This window comes from Podarcis erhardii, assembly GCF_964252035.2.
Source record: "Podarcis erhardii genome assembly, chromosome: 1".
Classification (NCBI taxonomy): domain Eukaryota; kingdom Metazoa; phylum Chordata; class Lepidosauria; order Squamata; family Lacertidae; genus Podarcis; species Podarcis erhardii.
The window spans coordinates 132,388,160-132,406,902 of record NC_138497.1 but is presented as its reverse complement, the minus strand read 5'-3'; the positions used below and the strand labels follow the sequence as shown (position 1 = coordinate 132,406,902).

Genomic DNA, 18,743 nt, shown 5'->3' with positions numbered 1-18,743 from the left:
TGAAACAATGACAATCTATAAAACACTGTCAACAATTTTAAAAAAATAAGCTGAACGTCACAATTAAAGCAAAAGTCATATTATATGATTAACAGATCAACACAGCATTTATAATCTATAAAGCAATGCTAACATTCAGAATATAGCTTAAGCTTAAGCGCTGTTAAGTTCAGACACACCCTCTCCACACCCCTATGACTCGTAATCTTCCGCTCTGTTAAAACGCAGATACGCATAGCTCAACGGTAGATCATGTTGTGCAAACCAAAGGTCCAAGGTCCAAGGCAGGGCTCCCGAGTGACTCACACCTGAAACTGGTGTGCCACTACCAATCACTATAGGCCAGATGGATCCATGGTCTGACTTTGGCACGAGGCACAGTTCCCTCTGAATATTGTAATTTCTGGCAAATGAAGAGTTTGGAATGCAACTGTTTGGTGGAGCCACTGTGTAGGGAAAGGAGTTTAATTCAGCTGAGCAGAACAAGAAGCAGATCCTTCTTTTTAATTATTTTGTTGGTCTCAGTTAACTGAAGGGTGGTTTTTTTTGTGTTTTTTTAGTGGTGGTGCTAATTTATGTTGCGCCAAGGAGACGTTGCTAAGGACGAACGTGCAAAAAGGTGGGACCAGATTTTGGCCCGGAGTAAAATGGAGAAGTCGCTTGTCATATGGGAAAAGATGTGCGAAAGAGCACTCTAGGTGGCAGGGGAAAGTGAGGTCTGCAGTTGGGAGAAAGAGCACCTATTTCGTGGGTGTGAGGAACTGAAATAGAACTGGTACTTAATTGACTGGGGGCATAAATCTAGCTTTAACACATTTGCCCCCTGTTTTAATTGCATGGCAGATACTTCTGCAAGCAGTGACAGTTTGGCTTCTTGGGGGGGGGGGTGGAAGAGAATTTTCCAGCCCCATCTCAGCAAATGCCACTGAATCAAGTGACAGAAGGAGAGCTAATTTAGGTTGAACAAAAGCAAAAAAAAAAAAAAAAAAAAAAAAAAAGTAATTCACAGGGTATAAATGTGCCATTGTCTAAGAAGGGAAGCAAGATATTTTGATGGGGAAATGTGCCTTTAAAATTAAATGAAGACCCTTCTATGGAAGGGTTAGTTTGGCTCGAGCCTCAATTTGAATCCGAAATGATGCTTAGAGCAGCACCTTGTAGAGACTTGCAGTGCTTTTGTTGCGTGTCGAGGTCCCCAGGTCCACCCCTATAACTCACACATCACACAGAAATTTTTGTTTGATTTTTGGCATAATTTTGGCCACAACTTTATTAAAATACAAATTTGTGAGTGGTTGCGTAGGCATTGGTTGCGACTATCTGCCCCCACCATGGGGGACAGACTGACATTCCACACGATGCGAAAGTCAGAATGGGGGAATACACTTGGGGGTTACGCGGAGCAGGGAAGCTGCCCTCACCCCAAATGCAACCAGGAGCTCATTGCTATGGCCCGAGCCCCCTTGACAGAGTGGACAAGCAATAGTTAGCTCCCAATTCCTTTAACGGAATCCTTTGCAGCAGCAGCATTAGAGGGGCAGGCACAGCCAATCCATGCCCCTCAACCAACCAAACCATAAACCAATGCCTAACCGCGAACCTTACAAGTTGTGATGATTTGCTACGCAGTAGGCAAAAATCAAATGGCCCCAGCCAATCAGCCAGATGGACAAAATTCCTACCGGGCCCCTGCCCCAAGAGCAGGTGACCCCATGACAGGCATAACAAGGTCAAAGCGAACAACCCTATTCTAGGGAGGGAGGGATGGGCAATCTGATGCACGGGCGAAAAGAGGAAGCCCTAGCCTCGTGCAAGGAGTTTTAGCATTTCTGGCTGTCAATCAACAAATGGCAACATTAACTTCTTCCCAGCAACAAGGGAAGCCCCAATCACATCAGTGGCCAACGATCAATTAGCCCGCCCCCCAACTTTGGAGTGTCCTGGCGGCCCCCACCACAACACGTGCTCTCCATGAAGGAGAACACGCTTTGCAGAAACAAATGGAATGGGGAGGCAGCTTGGGGGACAGGCTTTGTCTATTCAGAAGCAGCACGACGTGATGGAAGAGTGGGGTGACTGATGCAACAGGGAAACAACACTGGGTCAAGAAAGAGTTAATGGCAGCAAGGAGGGGCAGGCAGGGGAGAGCAGTCAGCTGAGCGCCAGGTGAGGCAGGCCTGCCAAGATGGTTGACGAGGAGCCTTATCCTGTTGGGATCTGGAATCCAGAGTGACCACCTAGGGAGTCCTAGCAGGGGATGGGCACCTGAAGATGTGAAAAAGAGAGAGAGAGAATGGAGAGTAAAGGGGAGGTAACAAACATTAATGGCGTTTGTTAAAATGGCATAAATTATGCAAAGGAACCAGGCCTTGGGCTCAGTTGCCGACATCTATGATTCCTTGAAGATGAAAGGGACTTGGGTTTTGGTTTTTTTTGCTTCATTTGAACTCACATGGCGGCTCAAGCAGCATAACTAATTCCTATAAACTTTGGTGCAGACGCAATGCACTTTTGAAATGGCTGTGATGGGATGCAGAAAAATGACTCAGAATCGTTGTGCGGATTTTATGCACTAGGGCACTTGCCTCCTTAAGTGCTCAGAGAGGCATGTGTTGATGGTCACACCAACAAAATGTCCATTAAAAATGGGGGGGGGGGTGAAGGGGCCGTTGTTGGTAGGGCTTACCTTCCATGTGCATAAGGCCTCACATTAAATTCTTGGCATCCCCAGTTTTTTAAAGGCACACAGAGCAGATGGTGGGAGAGCGCTCTCTCTGCCCAAGACCCTAGAGAGCTGAGTAAACAACACTCGACTAGAAAGACAACTAGGACTCAGCTACACAGCTGCAAATAAAATAAAAAAATTCCTTCCAGTAGCACCTTAAAGACCAACTAAGTTAGTTCTTGGTATGAGCTTTCGTGTGCATGCACACTTCTTCAGATACACTGAAACAGAAGTCACTTCTATATAGTGAGAAGGTGGGGAGGGGTATTACTCAGAAGGGTGGTGGGATTGGGTTAAAACAGTACAACGCATCATCAGAGATCTACAACCTCTCCTGGACAATGACAGTTCTCTTTCTCAAGCTCTGGGAGGAAGACCTTTCATTGCCTACAGACAGCCACCCAATCTTAAACAACTCCTAACCCACAATAATACTACAACCAGACTTAACACGGACACTGGCACCAGAGCATGCAATAAACCCAATAAACCTTCTCACTATATAGAAGGGTCTGGTGACTTCTGTTTCAGTGTATCTGAAGAAGTGTGCATGCACACGAAAGCTCATACCAAGAACTAACTTAGTTGGTCTTTAAGGTGCTACTGGAAGGAATTTTTTAATTTTTTTTGACTATGGCAGACCAACACGGCTACCTATCTGTAGCTGCAAATAAAACATTTAAAGTGTGTTTTGAATGCAATATACAATGTGATGCTAGATAGCGATGGTGAGTCAGTGTGTGTTTTTTAAAAAAACGCTTAAAAAGAAGAAACATTTTCAGAGCGGTTTTTATTTGTGTGTAGATTGCACCCTACTCTGACCGTGTTAGGCAAATAAAACTGATCAAGAGTTTTGGATTGGGGAGAATATATTCATGGGGCCGAAACCAGCTCTTCGGGAGTACCAGCGGCTGCCAAGAATGTGCCGTAATGGGGCAAAGATTCTGAACTGCAGTGCGTCAGATTCCTCTGGTGAGCAGTGCACAGTTGCCTCATGTTTTAGGGAAACCGCATCAGTCTAGCATGTTCAATATGTGGCAGTGGATACTGTTAACCCTGCGTAGCAAGCTTACCTCGCCATATTGGTAATATTTAGTCTTTTGTGTTCGGTCTGATGATTGCATTTTTTCCCCCCAGACACAGATCCACAAACTTTGGGTATCTGCTTTTAATGCTGTGCGCTGCGTTCTAACAGACAAGGTCATAAATAGACTTCTGTTGGATAAAATGAAAAGAAAAAGGCAAAATCATATAAAAATCTATATTCTGGCTTTTTTAGTGCTTACGTGCTACTCAGGGCAGTTAACAACAATTGAAACCCATCACAACATAGCATAAAATTCCTCCGCAAATGCATTATAATAAAATCAGAGACAATTGCAGTGAATAAGATGGACATCAGATAAAAAGTATATCTATCCAATAAAACAGACGCTTGCCTAAACAGGAGGGTTTTTGCCGTGTGGCGAAATAATGTAAGAGTGGTGGTCCAAGCTAGCGGTTACCATATTGTGAATGATATTCTAAGAAAAGCTTATACAGTGGGCTGAAATACTGACATCTCCCTGCTCCTTGTTTTCTGGTTTTGCAGCTGTTGGCTTGTCATATATCCAGAGCTCTTAGTGCTAAAGCGAAGTTGAAACTAAAAGCTCTTATTACTTTTTTCTTCTTCTTAAGTTCTCCTAACCTCTCCAGGGACAAAAAAATAATAATGGCAATTTAAAGCAGCAGAGAGTTGTCAATTAGGGCAAAAGAAAAGAAAGTAATGGTTTGAATGAGGGATGGGGGGAGAAATGTGAGGGAAGAGTGTGTCGCAGACAGACTTTTGCATCCTGTTGCTAGGAAACCACATCAGCATTAAATACAGTGTGCTAATTGGCTAGCTTGTCAGTGCCTGGGTACCAGCCTGGGCCTGCTACACAGCTGCTTCTGCTGTCTGGTTGCTAGGCAACTGCATCTTCTCTCTCTCCCCCCCCCCCTTTTTCTTCTGGCACCTAATTGTCTACTTTTGCTGCTGGTGTTGCTACTGGGTACCAGTCTGGGCCTGCTGCTCTGCTGTTCTCCCGAGGGGCTGAGTTGGAGGGGGGGAGGATATGTCAGCAATTAATGGAGCAGAAGGGCACATTCTACAGAAGGCCTGGCACCTGTGTCTCCTAATTCTCCCTCCACCCCCAACAAAATCCTTCTGTTCTTAACGCACATCAGGTGCCTCTAGCTTCTTTTTCTGCTAAGCTTACAAGAACAGGTTTTTAAAAGGAATTGGAATTGAGGGAGCTTTGTCCCTTTCATGAAGTGACTAGCAGGGGAAGGATAATGTACCTTTTCTCAGTGTGCGTTGTGTCAGCGGGCTAAATGCGATGAATCGTTGCTTTCCTGCGTATGGGCTTGTGAGGGGGTGTGATAATTGAGTGCGGGTAGCTTAAGCCCTCTGAGACATTTTACTCTTTCTAAGAAGCATTCTTTACCGATGTTGAGAGAGAATCTATTTTTCTGTATTTCGTTCTCCTTTTCATGCTTCACATTATATGCAGAATGACATGTGAAGGTTGTCACGGACACTTAAATGACAGAGCCACTTAGGATGTGATTCGCCGTTGATGTAGGTAAATTGATTGAAGCAGCTCCTTTTCATTCCTTAAATGGGAACGACCGGTAGCTGCCACACAAGGGGCTGCCTGTCTCCACTCAGATGTGTGCATTGACCATTCCATGGCTGCAGGAAGTCAGTGCTTTTAATCTTCCAGAAGCTTCCACTTGTGGTCTGAACAGACACATCCCTGAATATAGGGCAGCAACTGCCCACCTTTAGAAACAGTGCAACTTTTTCTTGTTGTTGTTGTTTAGTCGTGTCCGACTCTTCGTGACCCCATGGACCAGAGCACGCCAGGCATTCCTGTCTTCCACTGCCTCCCGCAGTTTGGTCAGACTCATGTTCGTAGCTTCGAGGACACAGTCCAACCATCTCACCCTCTGCCGTCCCCTTCTACTTGTGCCCTCCATCTTTCCCAACATCAGGGTCTTTTCCAGGGAGTCTTCTCTTCTCATGAGGTGGCCAAAGTACTGGATCTGTCCTTCCAGTGAGCACTCGGGGCTGATTCTGTTTAAAATGGATAGGTTTGATCTTCTTGCAGTCCATGGGACTCTCAAGAGTCTCCTCCAGCACCATAATTCAAAAGCATCAATTCTTTGGCGATCAGCCTTCTTGATGGTCCAGCTCTCACTTCCATACATCACTACTGGGAAAACCATAGCTTGAACTATATGGACTTTTGTTGGCAAGGTGATGTCATAAAGTAATCCCACAAAGTAGCATGCTTGAAAGGAGAAAAGGCATTTTCTGGAGTAGAATTCAGAGGGCTTGGTTCATAATATGGGTTACCAGCAGGATGATGCAGAGTTCTTAACCATTCCTGTTTTTTAGTCATTCATACCCTTCATTGGGAACTTTGAATTCAGAACAGCCTTTCAGGCCAGTGTTAAGCATGGGATGTTGGTGCTAAACCTGCCTTCAATGGGCATTTTTGTGGCTTTAGGTGCCATTGATCTGCCTGTCAAGTCTCTCAACTACAGACTGTCTGATATTCCATCTCAGGTAGGCGTTTTGATTCTACAAAACTGTGTGGGAGCAAATACGTTGACGGAAAAGATGGTCGCATTGGTGTTGTGCTGCTTTTCCTCTCACACGTCTGCCATGTTACTCTTCTTCATTTTTCAGATTAATGTGCATGCGTGAATTGCTGTTGATGGTGTTTGCCAAAATGGTACCATACACCATTTCTTTCTCTAAATAGGAATGGTACAGTACCCCAGCCACCTTAGTAATGAATTGCACTTTTTCTTACCTGATGAAATCAACTAGAGGCACATTCAACAATGAAAGAATCTCAAAAGAAACCGAAACAGATTTTTCTATTAGTTTCACTGTGATTGGTTCAAGAACGACACACATACTTTATGCTCGGGTTATATTTTTTATCTCAAAATCTATCTCTCTTTTAAACAGCTGAATTTATTTGTTTGTTTGTTTGCTCTTTCCCTCTTTGTCTAAAAAACAACAATTTGTTCCATCTATGAATCCTACTTTTACATAATGTGTTTTAAGATTAAATGCAAGTCCCGGGGGATTTCACATCCAGGATATTAGAGGGAATGATTGCATCGTCAATCATTAACTTAACTAGTAGTTTGAAAAGGTGAAATTATTTTCATTTCTAGCTTTTGGAAATGGAAAACACTAAGGTTATAACATAAAACTGCATACATTCAGATTTTTAAAACTCAGCTGTTTGTTGAATTTGTTTATAAATCCATTTATGGCAAAAACTCACTTCAGAGGGTTTGGGCCAAGATATAAATCTGTCATGAGTATGGATGTTAAATATATTCTGGGGCACATCAAACTAGAATAACCTTAATACTTCAAGATAATTTGGAGCCATTTTAATTTATAGGGCTTCCATTTTGTTACATTTGAAAGACGGTCTTACCTCCACCCCTACGTTGGCACGTATATGCTTCAAACAAGCCATAGTTCGGCTTGTTGTGTCATCCAAAAGTGGACTGTGGTTTACTTCAAAACCTAGAAAGCCAGAAATAAACGAAGAATTCTAAGGACTGTGCAGGCAGTCACATTCATGATTAAACTATGGTTTATTACAAACTTTGGTTTATTGCTACATATGAACACGACTCTTACCGATAAGGCAGGTGAGTATTATTTCTGCGTTGCAGGTAGAGGGGCTGTGCTGGGCTCTTGAGTGAAGCAGTGATTCAAAGTGAGATTGCCTTAGCTGGCTGAGTGTCTTAGCTGTTACACTGCACCACATGATGCTTGGCTGAGATCACAGTGAATCACGAAGGGTGTTCTGTATCTCTGGTGCTACTTTATCTCTTCTTTAATGTCTCCTTTTAATTGATTGTTTGTATACGTATTAGCTATTTTTGTGACCTTTGTTGGTTTATTTTGTTCACTATCTTGAACAAAAGCAGTAGCAAATAAATGACTCAATAGTGAGGGTTTTTAGGTGTGTGTGATACTCAGTCCAGGTCAGGCTACGAGATCACTTTGATCTGAAAAGTGCTCTTGTTCTGGCACCAAATAGAGGCTGGTCTGGTGAGTGGAGGAGGAGGAAGAGCTGTTTAACACAGAGTCTCCATGGCACTTTACTGTCTGCTAGAAAAAAGCAACATTAATCTTGAATTTTGAACAAGTGGAGCTGCCTTATACAGAATCAGACCATCAAATTCAGTATTTTTCACACTGGCAGTAGCTGTACAAGAAATCTAGTTGAGGGTCTCTCCTTGCAGTCCTGCTACCTACAAACTAACTGGAGATAAAGGTAAAGGGTAAAGGGACCCCTGACCATTAGGTCCAGTCGTGGCCAACTCAGGGGGTTGCGGCGCTCATCTCACTTTACTGGCCGAGGGAGCCGGTGTACAACTTCCAGGTCATGTGGCCAGCATGACTAAGCCGCTTCTGGCGAACCAGAGCAGCGCACGGAAATGCCGTTTACCTTCCCACCGGAGCGGTACCTATTCATCTACTTGCACTTTGATGTGCTTTCGAACTGCAGGAGCAGGGACCGAGCAACGGGAGCTCATCCCGTTGCAGGGATTCGAACCGCCGACCTTCTGATCAGCAAGTCCTAGACTCTGTGGTTTAACCCACAGCGCCACCCGCGTCCCCTGAACTGGAGATACCTGAGATTAAATCTAGGCATATACTCTGAACTTACTGTTCTTCTTTTACCAGAAAGCTACAGATTGTGTATGGATGTGGATTGCATTTTGGAAACTTGTGTCCTTGCTTGTCCTGCTGTGCTCATGCAGAGGTGGAAAGCTGGGCAGGCAGAGTTAGTTAGAAAAAAAAATCTGTAGAATAGCAGTAATGATGAGCTTGCTTCTACAGAGTTGTTGAGATGGCAAACACAATCTTCAAAGCTCTTTTTCAATTGAAAGCACAGAAATTATAAATAGATCAGAGCCGCTTCAGTTCTAAACAGGTGGCTGTAGGTGGATATTATATGAAAGTAACTTGCCCTCTTTTAGCTTCCTGATTTTATCCTGCGACATCTCAGAAAAGTAGTACAGTATGTGAAAAAGCAAGAATAGATGTTGAATGTTCAGCTCCTAAACAAGTGTGCATGCACACGAAAGCTCATACCTAGAACTAACTCAGTTGGTCTTTAAGGTGCTACTGGAAAGAAAATTTTTTTTATTTTGTTTTGACCATGGCAGACCAACACGGCTACCTATCTGTAACTAGTTCAGCTCCTAGTTTGAATTCAACCTAGGCCCTTCATGAAAGCAACTGCTTCTTTTGCAAGATGCTACAGAATGGGACGCGGGTGGCGCTGTGGGTTAAACCACAGAGCCTAGGACTTACCGGACAGAAGGTCGGCGGTTCGAATCCCCGTGATGGGGTGAGCTCCCGTTGCTCGGTCCCTGCTCCTGCCCACCTAGCAGTTCGAAAGCATGTTAAAGTACAAGTAGATAAATAGGTACCGCTCTGGCGGGAAGGTAAACGGCGTTTCCATGCGCTGCTCTGGTTCGCCAGAAGCGGCTTAGTCATGCTGGCCACATGACCTGGAAGCTGCACGCCGGCTCCCTCAGCCAATAAAGTGAGATGAGCACCGCAACCCCAGAGTCGTCCGCGACTGGACCTGATGGTCAGGGGTCCCTTTACCTTTATGTTTACAAAATGGCTATATTGTGACTACATTATACAATAAGACAACCTCTCAGAATCCATTTTCTGCACTCGTTCCTTAAATGCTTATTTCTTCTGCTCCTTGTCCGTAAAACACAGCACAACAGTACACAACGTGAGAAGATCCCAAAGATTTAGCACTTATGAAACCCAGATTGCAATCTGTGGAATGCAACTGTAACATGCCTTTCAAAAAGCAATCCTTGTCATAAGAAATGTAAATTTAGATTATTATTTTCCTGGAGGCCATTGCACTTATCAGAGGGTGAGATAACCAAGTGATGCTTTCTTTAATTGTTTTCAGGGAAAGGAAAGCATTAACGAGATATTATGTAATGAGATGGTCACTGTTCCCTTTCCCTGCATTTTGCTTTGAAGTTTTGACTATCTGTCAAGTGGAGCAGGGAGCAGCCACATCTTGGCTGAGGTCTGAGGGTCAAGGATTCCTTTAGACAGCGGCTTTTAAAGGTCACATTTTCCTTTGTCTTTCTGTTTTGTCCTCCGCACTGCATACAGTAAGCAAGCGTGCAGTGCCTGGGAACACAAGAGATACTGTCTGACATTTGGCAGCAAGGCAGCTCATGTTACAAAAAAAAAAAAAAAGAATCTGAAAAGAAGGCTAGTCTCAGTGCTTGGCAAAGCTACTCTGGAATGCCCCCGGAGCTCAGCTATCATAGATGTTAGAGGGATATCTGACGCTCAAATAAGTCAGAATACACTCCAGAAGGCTTTAACAGCCTCTGTGCAATGGGTTTCATGCAGCACTGCTGTCAAGATTATCCATCTTGGGTCGTATTTTTCAGCTGGTATCGCTGAAGGCCACCCCAATTAGTGGCTGCAATATATTTTGTTTGTTACGTTAGATCTTGGATCGTTGAATTGGGTACCAAGGGAATTATTCACTTCCATGGCAAATCAGTGTTGGAAAATCTCAAGCCGCTGTAGAAAACGATGGATCCTTTATCCTAGAAGGAAGATGGCTAGGAGCCGGGTTGCTTCAGTTTCTGGACAAGATGGGGTCTGATAAGCTAGCCTAGTCAGGAACTACACAATACTGTCTCCAGCGCCTTCCCTTTATGAAAGTGGATGCTTTTATTCATGTCTTCATGAGAATAGGTGTGCATTCTGTTATTTTGACTGATGACCTGTCCTCAATCCCAACAGGTCAGAGAACAGTAGGGTATAAAACCATGCATCTCCCTGCTTCAGTAGGTTGGCAGTTGAAAGGCAAGTCCATTGTTCATGTAGCTGATGCTGTTCCTGGATACATGGTGTTAAGCAGTTATTTTCTGCATAAGATATCATTTACATAATAGGTGCATCTTTTATAAACCAGTGTCAGGTCATTTGTTGCACAAGGCACTGGAGTAAATAACTTGTTGCTGGAGCAGTTGTGTTTGCTTTGCAAGGTGTATAACTTGGGGGGGGGGGACAAAACTGTTGAGCTTTTTTCTTTGCAAAATCTCCCCCCCCAAAATAATAATAATAATAATAATAATTGATGTTTTTGAGCTATTTGAAAGAAATTCACCAAAGAAAACCCAACACTTCTGATATGGGTTGACATACGTCCGGGTTTCCGCCGGACATTTTTATGGATTTTTCATCAGCCCTTATTGTTGGGATCATGGGCAATTGCATTAAGACGCATACAGAGGGGAGGGCATACATACATACCTTTTGCTGTACAGAGGGGAGGGCATTCTTCTCATGCTCAAAGGCACTCATGAGCACATATTTATTGACATGTATTTTTAAATATATATATATATGAATTTTTATTAGTTTTTTAACATATCATTTTCAACAGTAGTTAAATATACTTTTACATCTTATTCAGTTTTTTTTTTACTTCCATCAATCCTGCCTGAAAATTTTCCAGTCTTATCTCTCAGTATGCATTTCTTATCTTCCTTACTACATTTCAAACACATAACCAATATCTCTATCTTTGTCTACTTTGTAACACTTTGTATATTTCTCCATACAAAACTTCTTGTAGTCCTACTAGCATAATTTGTTGATTACTGTTGCTCTTCAAATAATTCATATACTTCTTCCAATCTTCTGTAAATCTCTGGTCCCGCAGGTTTCGAATCCTTCCTGTCATTTTGTCCAATTCTGCATAGTCCGTTCATTTCGTCTGCCATTCTTCTTTCGTCAGAATTTCTTCTTGTTTCTATTTCTGGGCTAACCACACTCTTGCTGGAGTTGTTGCATATAAAAACAATTTAACATTTTGCCTATTAATGTCCTGACCTATAATACCAAGTAAAAATGCTTCTGATTTTTTAAAAAAATGTATATTTCAGCATCTTTTTCATCTCATTATATATCATTTCCCAGAAGTTCTTTACTTTTTTACATTCCCACCACATATGATAAAATGTTCCTTCTTTTTCTTTACATTTCCAACATTATATGTGTTGACATGTCTTAGCGGTTTTGAGCCATTGAGAACTCTTGAATTCAAGAGAGTTCCAATACGTTATATGAAATGAAACAATGCACTTAAAAAAACAACAACAACCTAGAACTCTACCCCCCCCCCACTTCCCCCCTCACTTTCCCCTAAGGTTGTTGTTGTTTAGTCGTTTAGTCGTGTCCGACTCTTCGTGACCCCATGGACCAGAGCACGCCAGGCACTCCTGTCTTCCACTGCCTCCCGCAGTTTGGTCAGACTCATGTTTGTAGCTTCAAGAACACTATCCAACCATCTCATCCTCTGGCATCCCCCTTCTCCTTGTGCCCGCCATCTTTCCCAACATCAGGGTCTTTTCCAGGGAGTCTTCTCTGGTGGCCAAAGTATTGGAGCCTCAGCTTCACGATCTGTCCTTCCAGTGAGCACTCAGGGCTGAATTCCTTAAGAATGGATACGTTTTATCTTCTTGCAGTCCATGGGACTCTCAAGAGTCTCCTCCAGCACCATAATTCAAAAGCATCAATTCTTTGGCGATCAGCCTTCTTGATGGTCCAGCTCTCACTTCCATACATCACTACTGGGATGCAAAATGGAACAGGGTTCCTGCATCTTCACCTGTTGTGTGGAAGGGTGAGGATTTCAGCAGGTGTAGCTGGAGTCACAAGCTACACCTGCTGAAATCCTCTCGTCCCCCATAACTTTAAAGGCACAGGAACCTCTTTGCATAATCAGGCTACCCTGCTTTCTCATTTATTGCCTTGAGAGACGAGATCACTTGACTGATGGGCTGGTGGATCAATGGGTGTTTGGCTTTGCTACACCTGCTTCAATTCTGTATAGAGTTTCCTTTCTGCATTGCTCTGCCTTTCAGTTTTAGATCACTCTCTCCCCCTTTCATTTGGAAACCCATCTGAGCTGAGGATAAAAGGCTCTGGTTGCTGAACTGTAGGAGATATCTCTGCCCATTCTCTTCATCTGCCTGTGCCAGATTTCCACTTTATCTTTGGAGTAGCAGAGCCTAGTTTGCAATCAGTAATGTTTAGTAAATGACTAACCACAGAGAAGCCTCTCTCTTTTTGCCTTCCTTGGGCCCTTCATTATAATTGGGGGGCTTAAACTGGAGATTAATTTGGGCCTGTTTCTCCCGTCTTCATTTGCCCACTCCTTGAACATGTGGTTTCTCTTAGATTTTGGCTATAAAGCAATCAGATCTCCCATTTCTCTCCTTGCTCTTGCTAATAATAAATAACACAGAAGACACATCAGTGTTTAGGATTCAAGAAGCTTGTCACTTGAAGGCAGTGGCTGTGAATGAGCTTTAAAGGGCATCTTTAAGGTGATTTCCAGTATTTAAAAAATATTTTCCTCTTCCCTGGTGCTGACAGTTCCTTATTAAGGAAGCAACAATGAAGACTGTTCTTCTTTTACTGTGTACTCTTTTGCTATTGGGCCCACCTTTGTTCTTGCTGAGCTGCATACTGAATGTATAGCTGCGTATTGAATACTGTGTGTGTTTGGTTTCAATGTCAGGATTCTTTCTCATGTTAAAACACGCAGATATTGGAGCCGTCCACTGTCTGCAGCTAGGTGCTGTCTGAATGACAACTAGACTGGAGAGAGGAGACCTAAGCTGAAAGGATGCTGTGCCATTCGCTGGTCGTCCTCCCTCTGGTTTGGATTAACACCATCTTTCAAAGAGCAGAATGCTTTGTCAGTTGTGATGGTGACAAGCACATTGGCAGACTTTTGCAAGAGAAGGGGAGCAAACGTGAAATGACAGTATCTCTCTTAAATACCTCTGTGGTGCACCTGGTTTCATCCCACAGAAGAAGCATCATTGCCTGCTGTTAAAATCGTTTGCTTCTGTTGCAAATCAGGTCTCATTTACCGTATTTTTCGCTCTATAGGACGCACCGGACCATAGGACGCACCTTGGTTTAGAGGGGGAGAACAAGGGGGGGGGGAATTTCCCCCCTCTCTGCTCAGCGCCCCTTCAGCGAAGCGGTAGGAGAAACAGAGCCCCTTCCATTTCTCCTCTCACTTGGCTGAAGGGGCGCTGCGTAGCTCTCCCTCTCTGCTGAAGCCAGAAGAGTCTTGCTCTCCTGGCTTCAGCGAAAGGAACCCGAAGGCTGCGGAGCGCAGCGGGAACTCGCACTGTGCTCCGAAGGCTTCAGGCAGCTATCCCTGAAGCCTGGAGAGCGAGAGGGGTCGGTGCGCATTGACCCCTCTTGCTCTCCAGGCTTCAGGGAAAGCAATGCGAAGCCTCTGGAGCGCAGGGGGAGCGCTCCCTCTGCGCTTCGGAGGCTTTGCGTTGCTATCGCTGAAGCCAAGGAGCCTGCATTCGCTCCATACACACACATTTCCCCTTAATTTTTGGAGGGGAAAAAGTGCGTCCTATAGAGCGAAAAATACGGTAGCTAGGGTTAAAACATAACTGCACCATCACCTAGCACCAGTTCACACATACATATTTCAAACCTAGACATAAACTACTTTCATGTGTGAATGGGCCCATCCAGAATAGATGAAACTGGGCTGTTGATCAGATTTTATTTTTTGATTTTTTTTTGTAAAAAAATAAGAAATCAATTACAGTGCTAATCATTGAAAATAGAACCAGTACTTCCTGTAGTAAATGAGCCACTTTCATAAGTGTCATAAGAGTTTCACAGTCTCAGATTTCAAAGGCAGCTTTAAGGGTCTGCCACAGAATATCTTGGTTCCTGCACTAGTTTCTTATTACAGGCCTATTTATGCATGGGTTATCTTCTGAGGCACTGTGCATTTAAGTGAAATTGTGTATATTGGGAACGCCATTGAAAAAGCCCTCAAATACCCTCTAAACCAGTGTTTCCCAACCTTGTGCCTCCAGCTGTTTTTGAACTACAACTCCCATCATCCCTGACTAGCAAGACCAGTGGCAAGGGATGATGGGAATTGTAGTCCAAAAACAGCTGGAGGCACAAGGTTGGGAAACACTGCTCTGGAAGCCCTTGAAAAACCCTTAAAAAAAACACACCAAAAAAATCCGCCAAACTCCACCACATTCTTGCCCCCACCCCCAATCCCTTGATTCCAGAAGGAGAGATGATATCAGGAGGGCTTGGAAATTGAAATCTCCTGCTTTGTTCAGGGTACATAGACAACTTGGAGAGGCCATGATGCTCTTGCAGCAACACAACTCTCCTCTTTGGCGTGTAAGATGTTGGTGACCACTGTGATAGGAATTTTATGGTCTTAGATATATGGTAATGTTCATAAGTGTACCAACCAAGCACATACATAGATCAGCACAGGAAGACCAACCTGGAACCATTTTGATTCCTAAACTGAGCAAATGTTTTCTTCAAGCTCAAAGTGGCAAACCTCCCCATTGTCTCCTTCCTCACAAATCCTGTCTTAAGGGCACATTTAAGATATGAATAGGGTGTGAGCCTGTGACCTGGCCCAGGAACTAAGTATTTATCATTACAAAAGACTGGCCAGGCTCCCCAGGCAATCCAATCAAGTAACCTGTCAGACAGGAGATAAACGATGACAGGAGAAAAACAGCATTCACAATTTCTGTTTTAGACCGCCCTTTTTGTGATGTAGGTATGATGTATCTGAAGGGTGGTCTTAGGTTTCACTCCTTCTGTGATGTATGTATGATGTTTCTGGGGGTGGTCTTGATCTACAGTGTGGCAATTTCAAAAGTCTTTATAAGGCCTTGCACGCCATTTTTCTGGGTCCCTCCTCTCTCCTGCAGGTGAGGGGAGCACCCTGTTGCAACAGATCAATAAAGATGAAGCTTACTAGCTGCTTTGCTTCTCAATATTCTCTGGTTGGCCTCTGTTATCTTCTCCTACCAATAGGGAACCTGTGTAAGGAGTCTATATGGGCTCTTGGATACCCCATAAGGGAAAAGGGCAATTTTTGTTTACAACACCACACACTCCAGCTTTTGGTTGACACTGACAAAACTTCTTCCGTCTTCTTTGCAGGTGAGAAGCCTTACAAGTGTTCGTGGGAAGGGTGCGAGTGGCGTTTTGCACGAAGCGACGAGCTCACGCGACACTACAGGAAACACACGGGGGCAAAACCCTTCAAGTGCAACCACTGCGACAGGTAACTTGCATCCCACCTATTGGTTCAAGAGCTGCCCTCAAGGCAACTTGGAGGGAAAACTTTTTTTATAAAAAAAGAAACGTTTAATGCTGCTTATTTTGGAGGAATGGGAATCGGTCACACAAGCGCCCCCGTGATTGAGCTATAGGGTTACCTTTCAGCCATGCATCTCCAAACATTTTAAGGTTGATTCCACTTCCTTGGACAGAAAGGGAAACAGGCCCTGCCCAGTAACCAAACCAGGTTTCCAGTTCAGTCCCTGGAATCTCCAGTTAAAACAGTCTTGGTTATTAACAGCTGGAAAAATCTCTCTTCCGGAGACATTCAGAAGTTGCTTCCAATCAGCTCAGACAATACTGGTGGGGCTTGGCTTGTTCGTTGCTGATACATTAACAGAGTGCTCATTTCAAAAGCCCATAATTCTGTTGCAGATATAAATATTTTACTCACGCAGATGTGAATATTTTATTTCTTTCCCTATTAAGCAAGACTGGCTTACCCCACTGGGTAGGGTGGGTATTTGTCCGGAGACCAGGGAAGTGGAGCACGCTTTCATTTACAGGAATTGCATGCTAGGAAATCTCTTGGTATTTGCACCAGACCACCAGCAAAATGCACAGGTACAGATGAAATGCTATGGTGCCGGCCAGCCCTCTTTCATAAACAAACAAGGAAGTTTGGTGAGGGGGGCCGTGTGTGGTTTTTCCCCTTTCCCCTTCCTCGTTCATGTCTAAAGCTGGAGCCTGGGGTAATATTTGCAAAAGAATGCATATGCTGTAAGGGAAATGAAACTTTTCCCCATCTTCTTCTCAGCTTGCTATCGCTTGACATCCTTTTCTTCCCAGCTCAGATCGCTTCCATTATGAGAGACAGACTGGAAGCAAAAACAAACAAACGGGAGCAGTGGGAGGAAAGGGGAGATATTGGGGGGGGGGAGTTGGCCATCACCCCCAATCTGAGCACATCTTTTGTTTAAAAACACTCTGTGAGTAGGGCAGGCTTGCTTGGTTGTTTGAATTTGTTACCTGCCCTCCACTGCAAGGTTCCAAATTGGCCGCTTGCCCGGTCACGGGGCGGGCGACAATTGCGTGTCGAGGTCCCCGGGGCCACCCCAATAACTCACACATCACACAGAATTTTTGTTTAAGGTTTTTGGCATAATTTTGGCCACAACTTTATTAAAATACAAAAATGTGAGTGGTTGCTTAGGCATTGGTTGTGACTATCTGCCCCCACCGTGGGGGACAGACTGACATTCCGCACAATGAGAAAGTCAGAAAAGGGGGTAGCACTTGGGGGTAGCGACGGAGCAGGGAACCTGCCCTCAGCCCTCCCCAAATGCAACCAGGAGCTCATTGCTATGGCCCGAGCCCCCTTGACAGAGTGGACAAGCAATAGTTAGCTCCCAATTCCTTTAACGGAATCCCTTGCAGCAGCAGCATTAGAGGGGCAGGCACAGCCAATTCATGCCCCTCAACCAACCAAAACATAAACCAGTGCCTAACTGCAACCTTACAAGTTGTGACGATTTGCTACGCAGTAGGCAAAAACCAAATGGCCCCAGCCAATCAGCCAGATGGACAAAATTCCTACCAGGCCCCCGCTCCAAAGCAGATGACCCCATGACAGGCATAGCAAGGTCAAAGCAAACAACCCTAATTCTAGGGAGGGAGGGAGGGACGGGCAATCCAAGGCACGGGCGAAAAGAGGAAGCCCTAGCCTCGTGCAAGGAGTTTTAGCATTTCTGGCTGTCAATCAACAAATGGCAACATTAACTTCCTCCCAACAACAAGTGAAGCCCCAATCGCATCAGTGGCCAACCATCAATTAGCCCGCCCCCAACTTTGGAGTGTCCTGACAGCCCCCACCGCAACACGTGCTCTCCATGAAGGAGAACACGCTTTGCGACTCGTCGCACCAAAATCCTACCTCTGGGAAGCAACACCACAGCTAGGCGATCGTCCGTTGGGGAATTCCTAGGCCAGCCAGGCAGGGCTTGGGACCCGATAAAGACCGGGTGCTGTCGGACAAAGAACCATTTCAGGGAACCTACATTCAATGAAACACATTAAATAACCTTAAAACCAAAATTAAATACAAAGTTTATTACTGCGCAAAAGCAGGGAAGGACCAGTCCAGTCTTAAATAACTCGGCTGCTCCCCAAAGCCTGCTCAAAGAAGGTGTATCTTGGCTACCTGGTGGGGGGGGGATACGACTGTGCCAGGAGCAACTCTGAAGAGAGGGAGGTCCATAATTGAGGGCCACCGGACAGAACAAACATGGTTCCCCTGTCATATATATATATATATAGTATGACCCTGAGAAGGTGACATGAGAGGGTCTTTGGAGAGTCAGCAAAGAAAAAAAAGAAAAAGGAGGGAGGGAAGGAGGGAGGGAGGGAGGGAGGGAGGGAGGGAGGGAAAGAAAGAAAGAAAGAAAGAAAGAAAGAAAGAAAGAAAGAAGCCAAGCCTCTAAACAGTGTTAAGATAAGTCAATTTAATTAGACATCTAAGGACATGGGTGGTGCTGTGGGTTAAACCACAGAGCCTAAGACTTGCCGATCAGAAGGTTGGCAGTTCGAATCCCCGCCACGGGGTGAGCTCCCATTGCTCGGTGCCAGCTTCTGCCAACCTAGCAGTTCAAAAGTACATGAAAGTGCAAGTAGATAAATAGGTAGCGCTCCAGCGGGAAGGTAAATGGCATTTCCGTGCGCTGCTCTGGTTCGCCAGAAGCAGCTTAGTCATGCTGGCCACATGACCCGGAAGCTGTACACTGGCTC

The 18,743-nt window shown here is 44.5% G+C and overlaps 1 protein-coding gene across 1 annotated transcript in view; it reads left to right on the top strand.

The window, feature by feature from the left end:
* The window catches only part of KLF7 (KLF transcription factor 7), a 96,409-nt gene that overhangs the window by 57,889 nt on the left and 19,777 nt on the right, over window positions 1-18,743 (top strand). Inside the window, exon 3 of the mRNA XM_081849276.1 lies at window positions 15,840-15,963. Within this exon, the coding sequence (XP_081705402.1) occupies window positions 15,840-15,963 (124 nt within the window). The remainder of the gene's footprint in view (window positions 1-15,839; window positions 15,964-18,743) is intronic.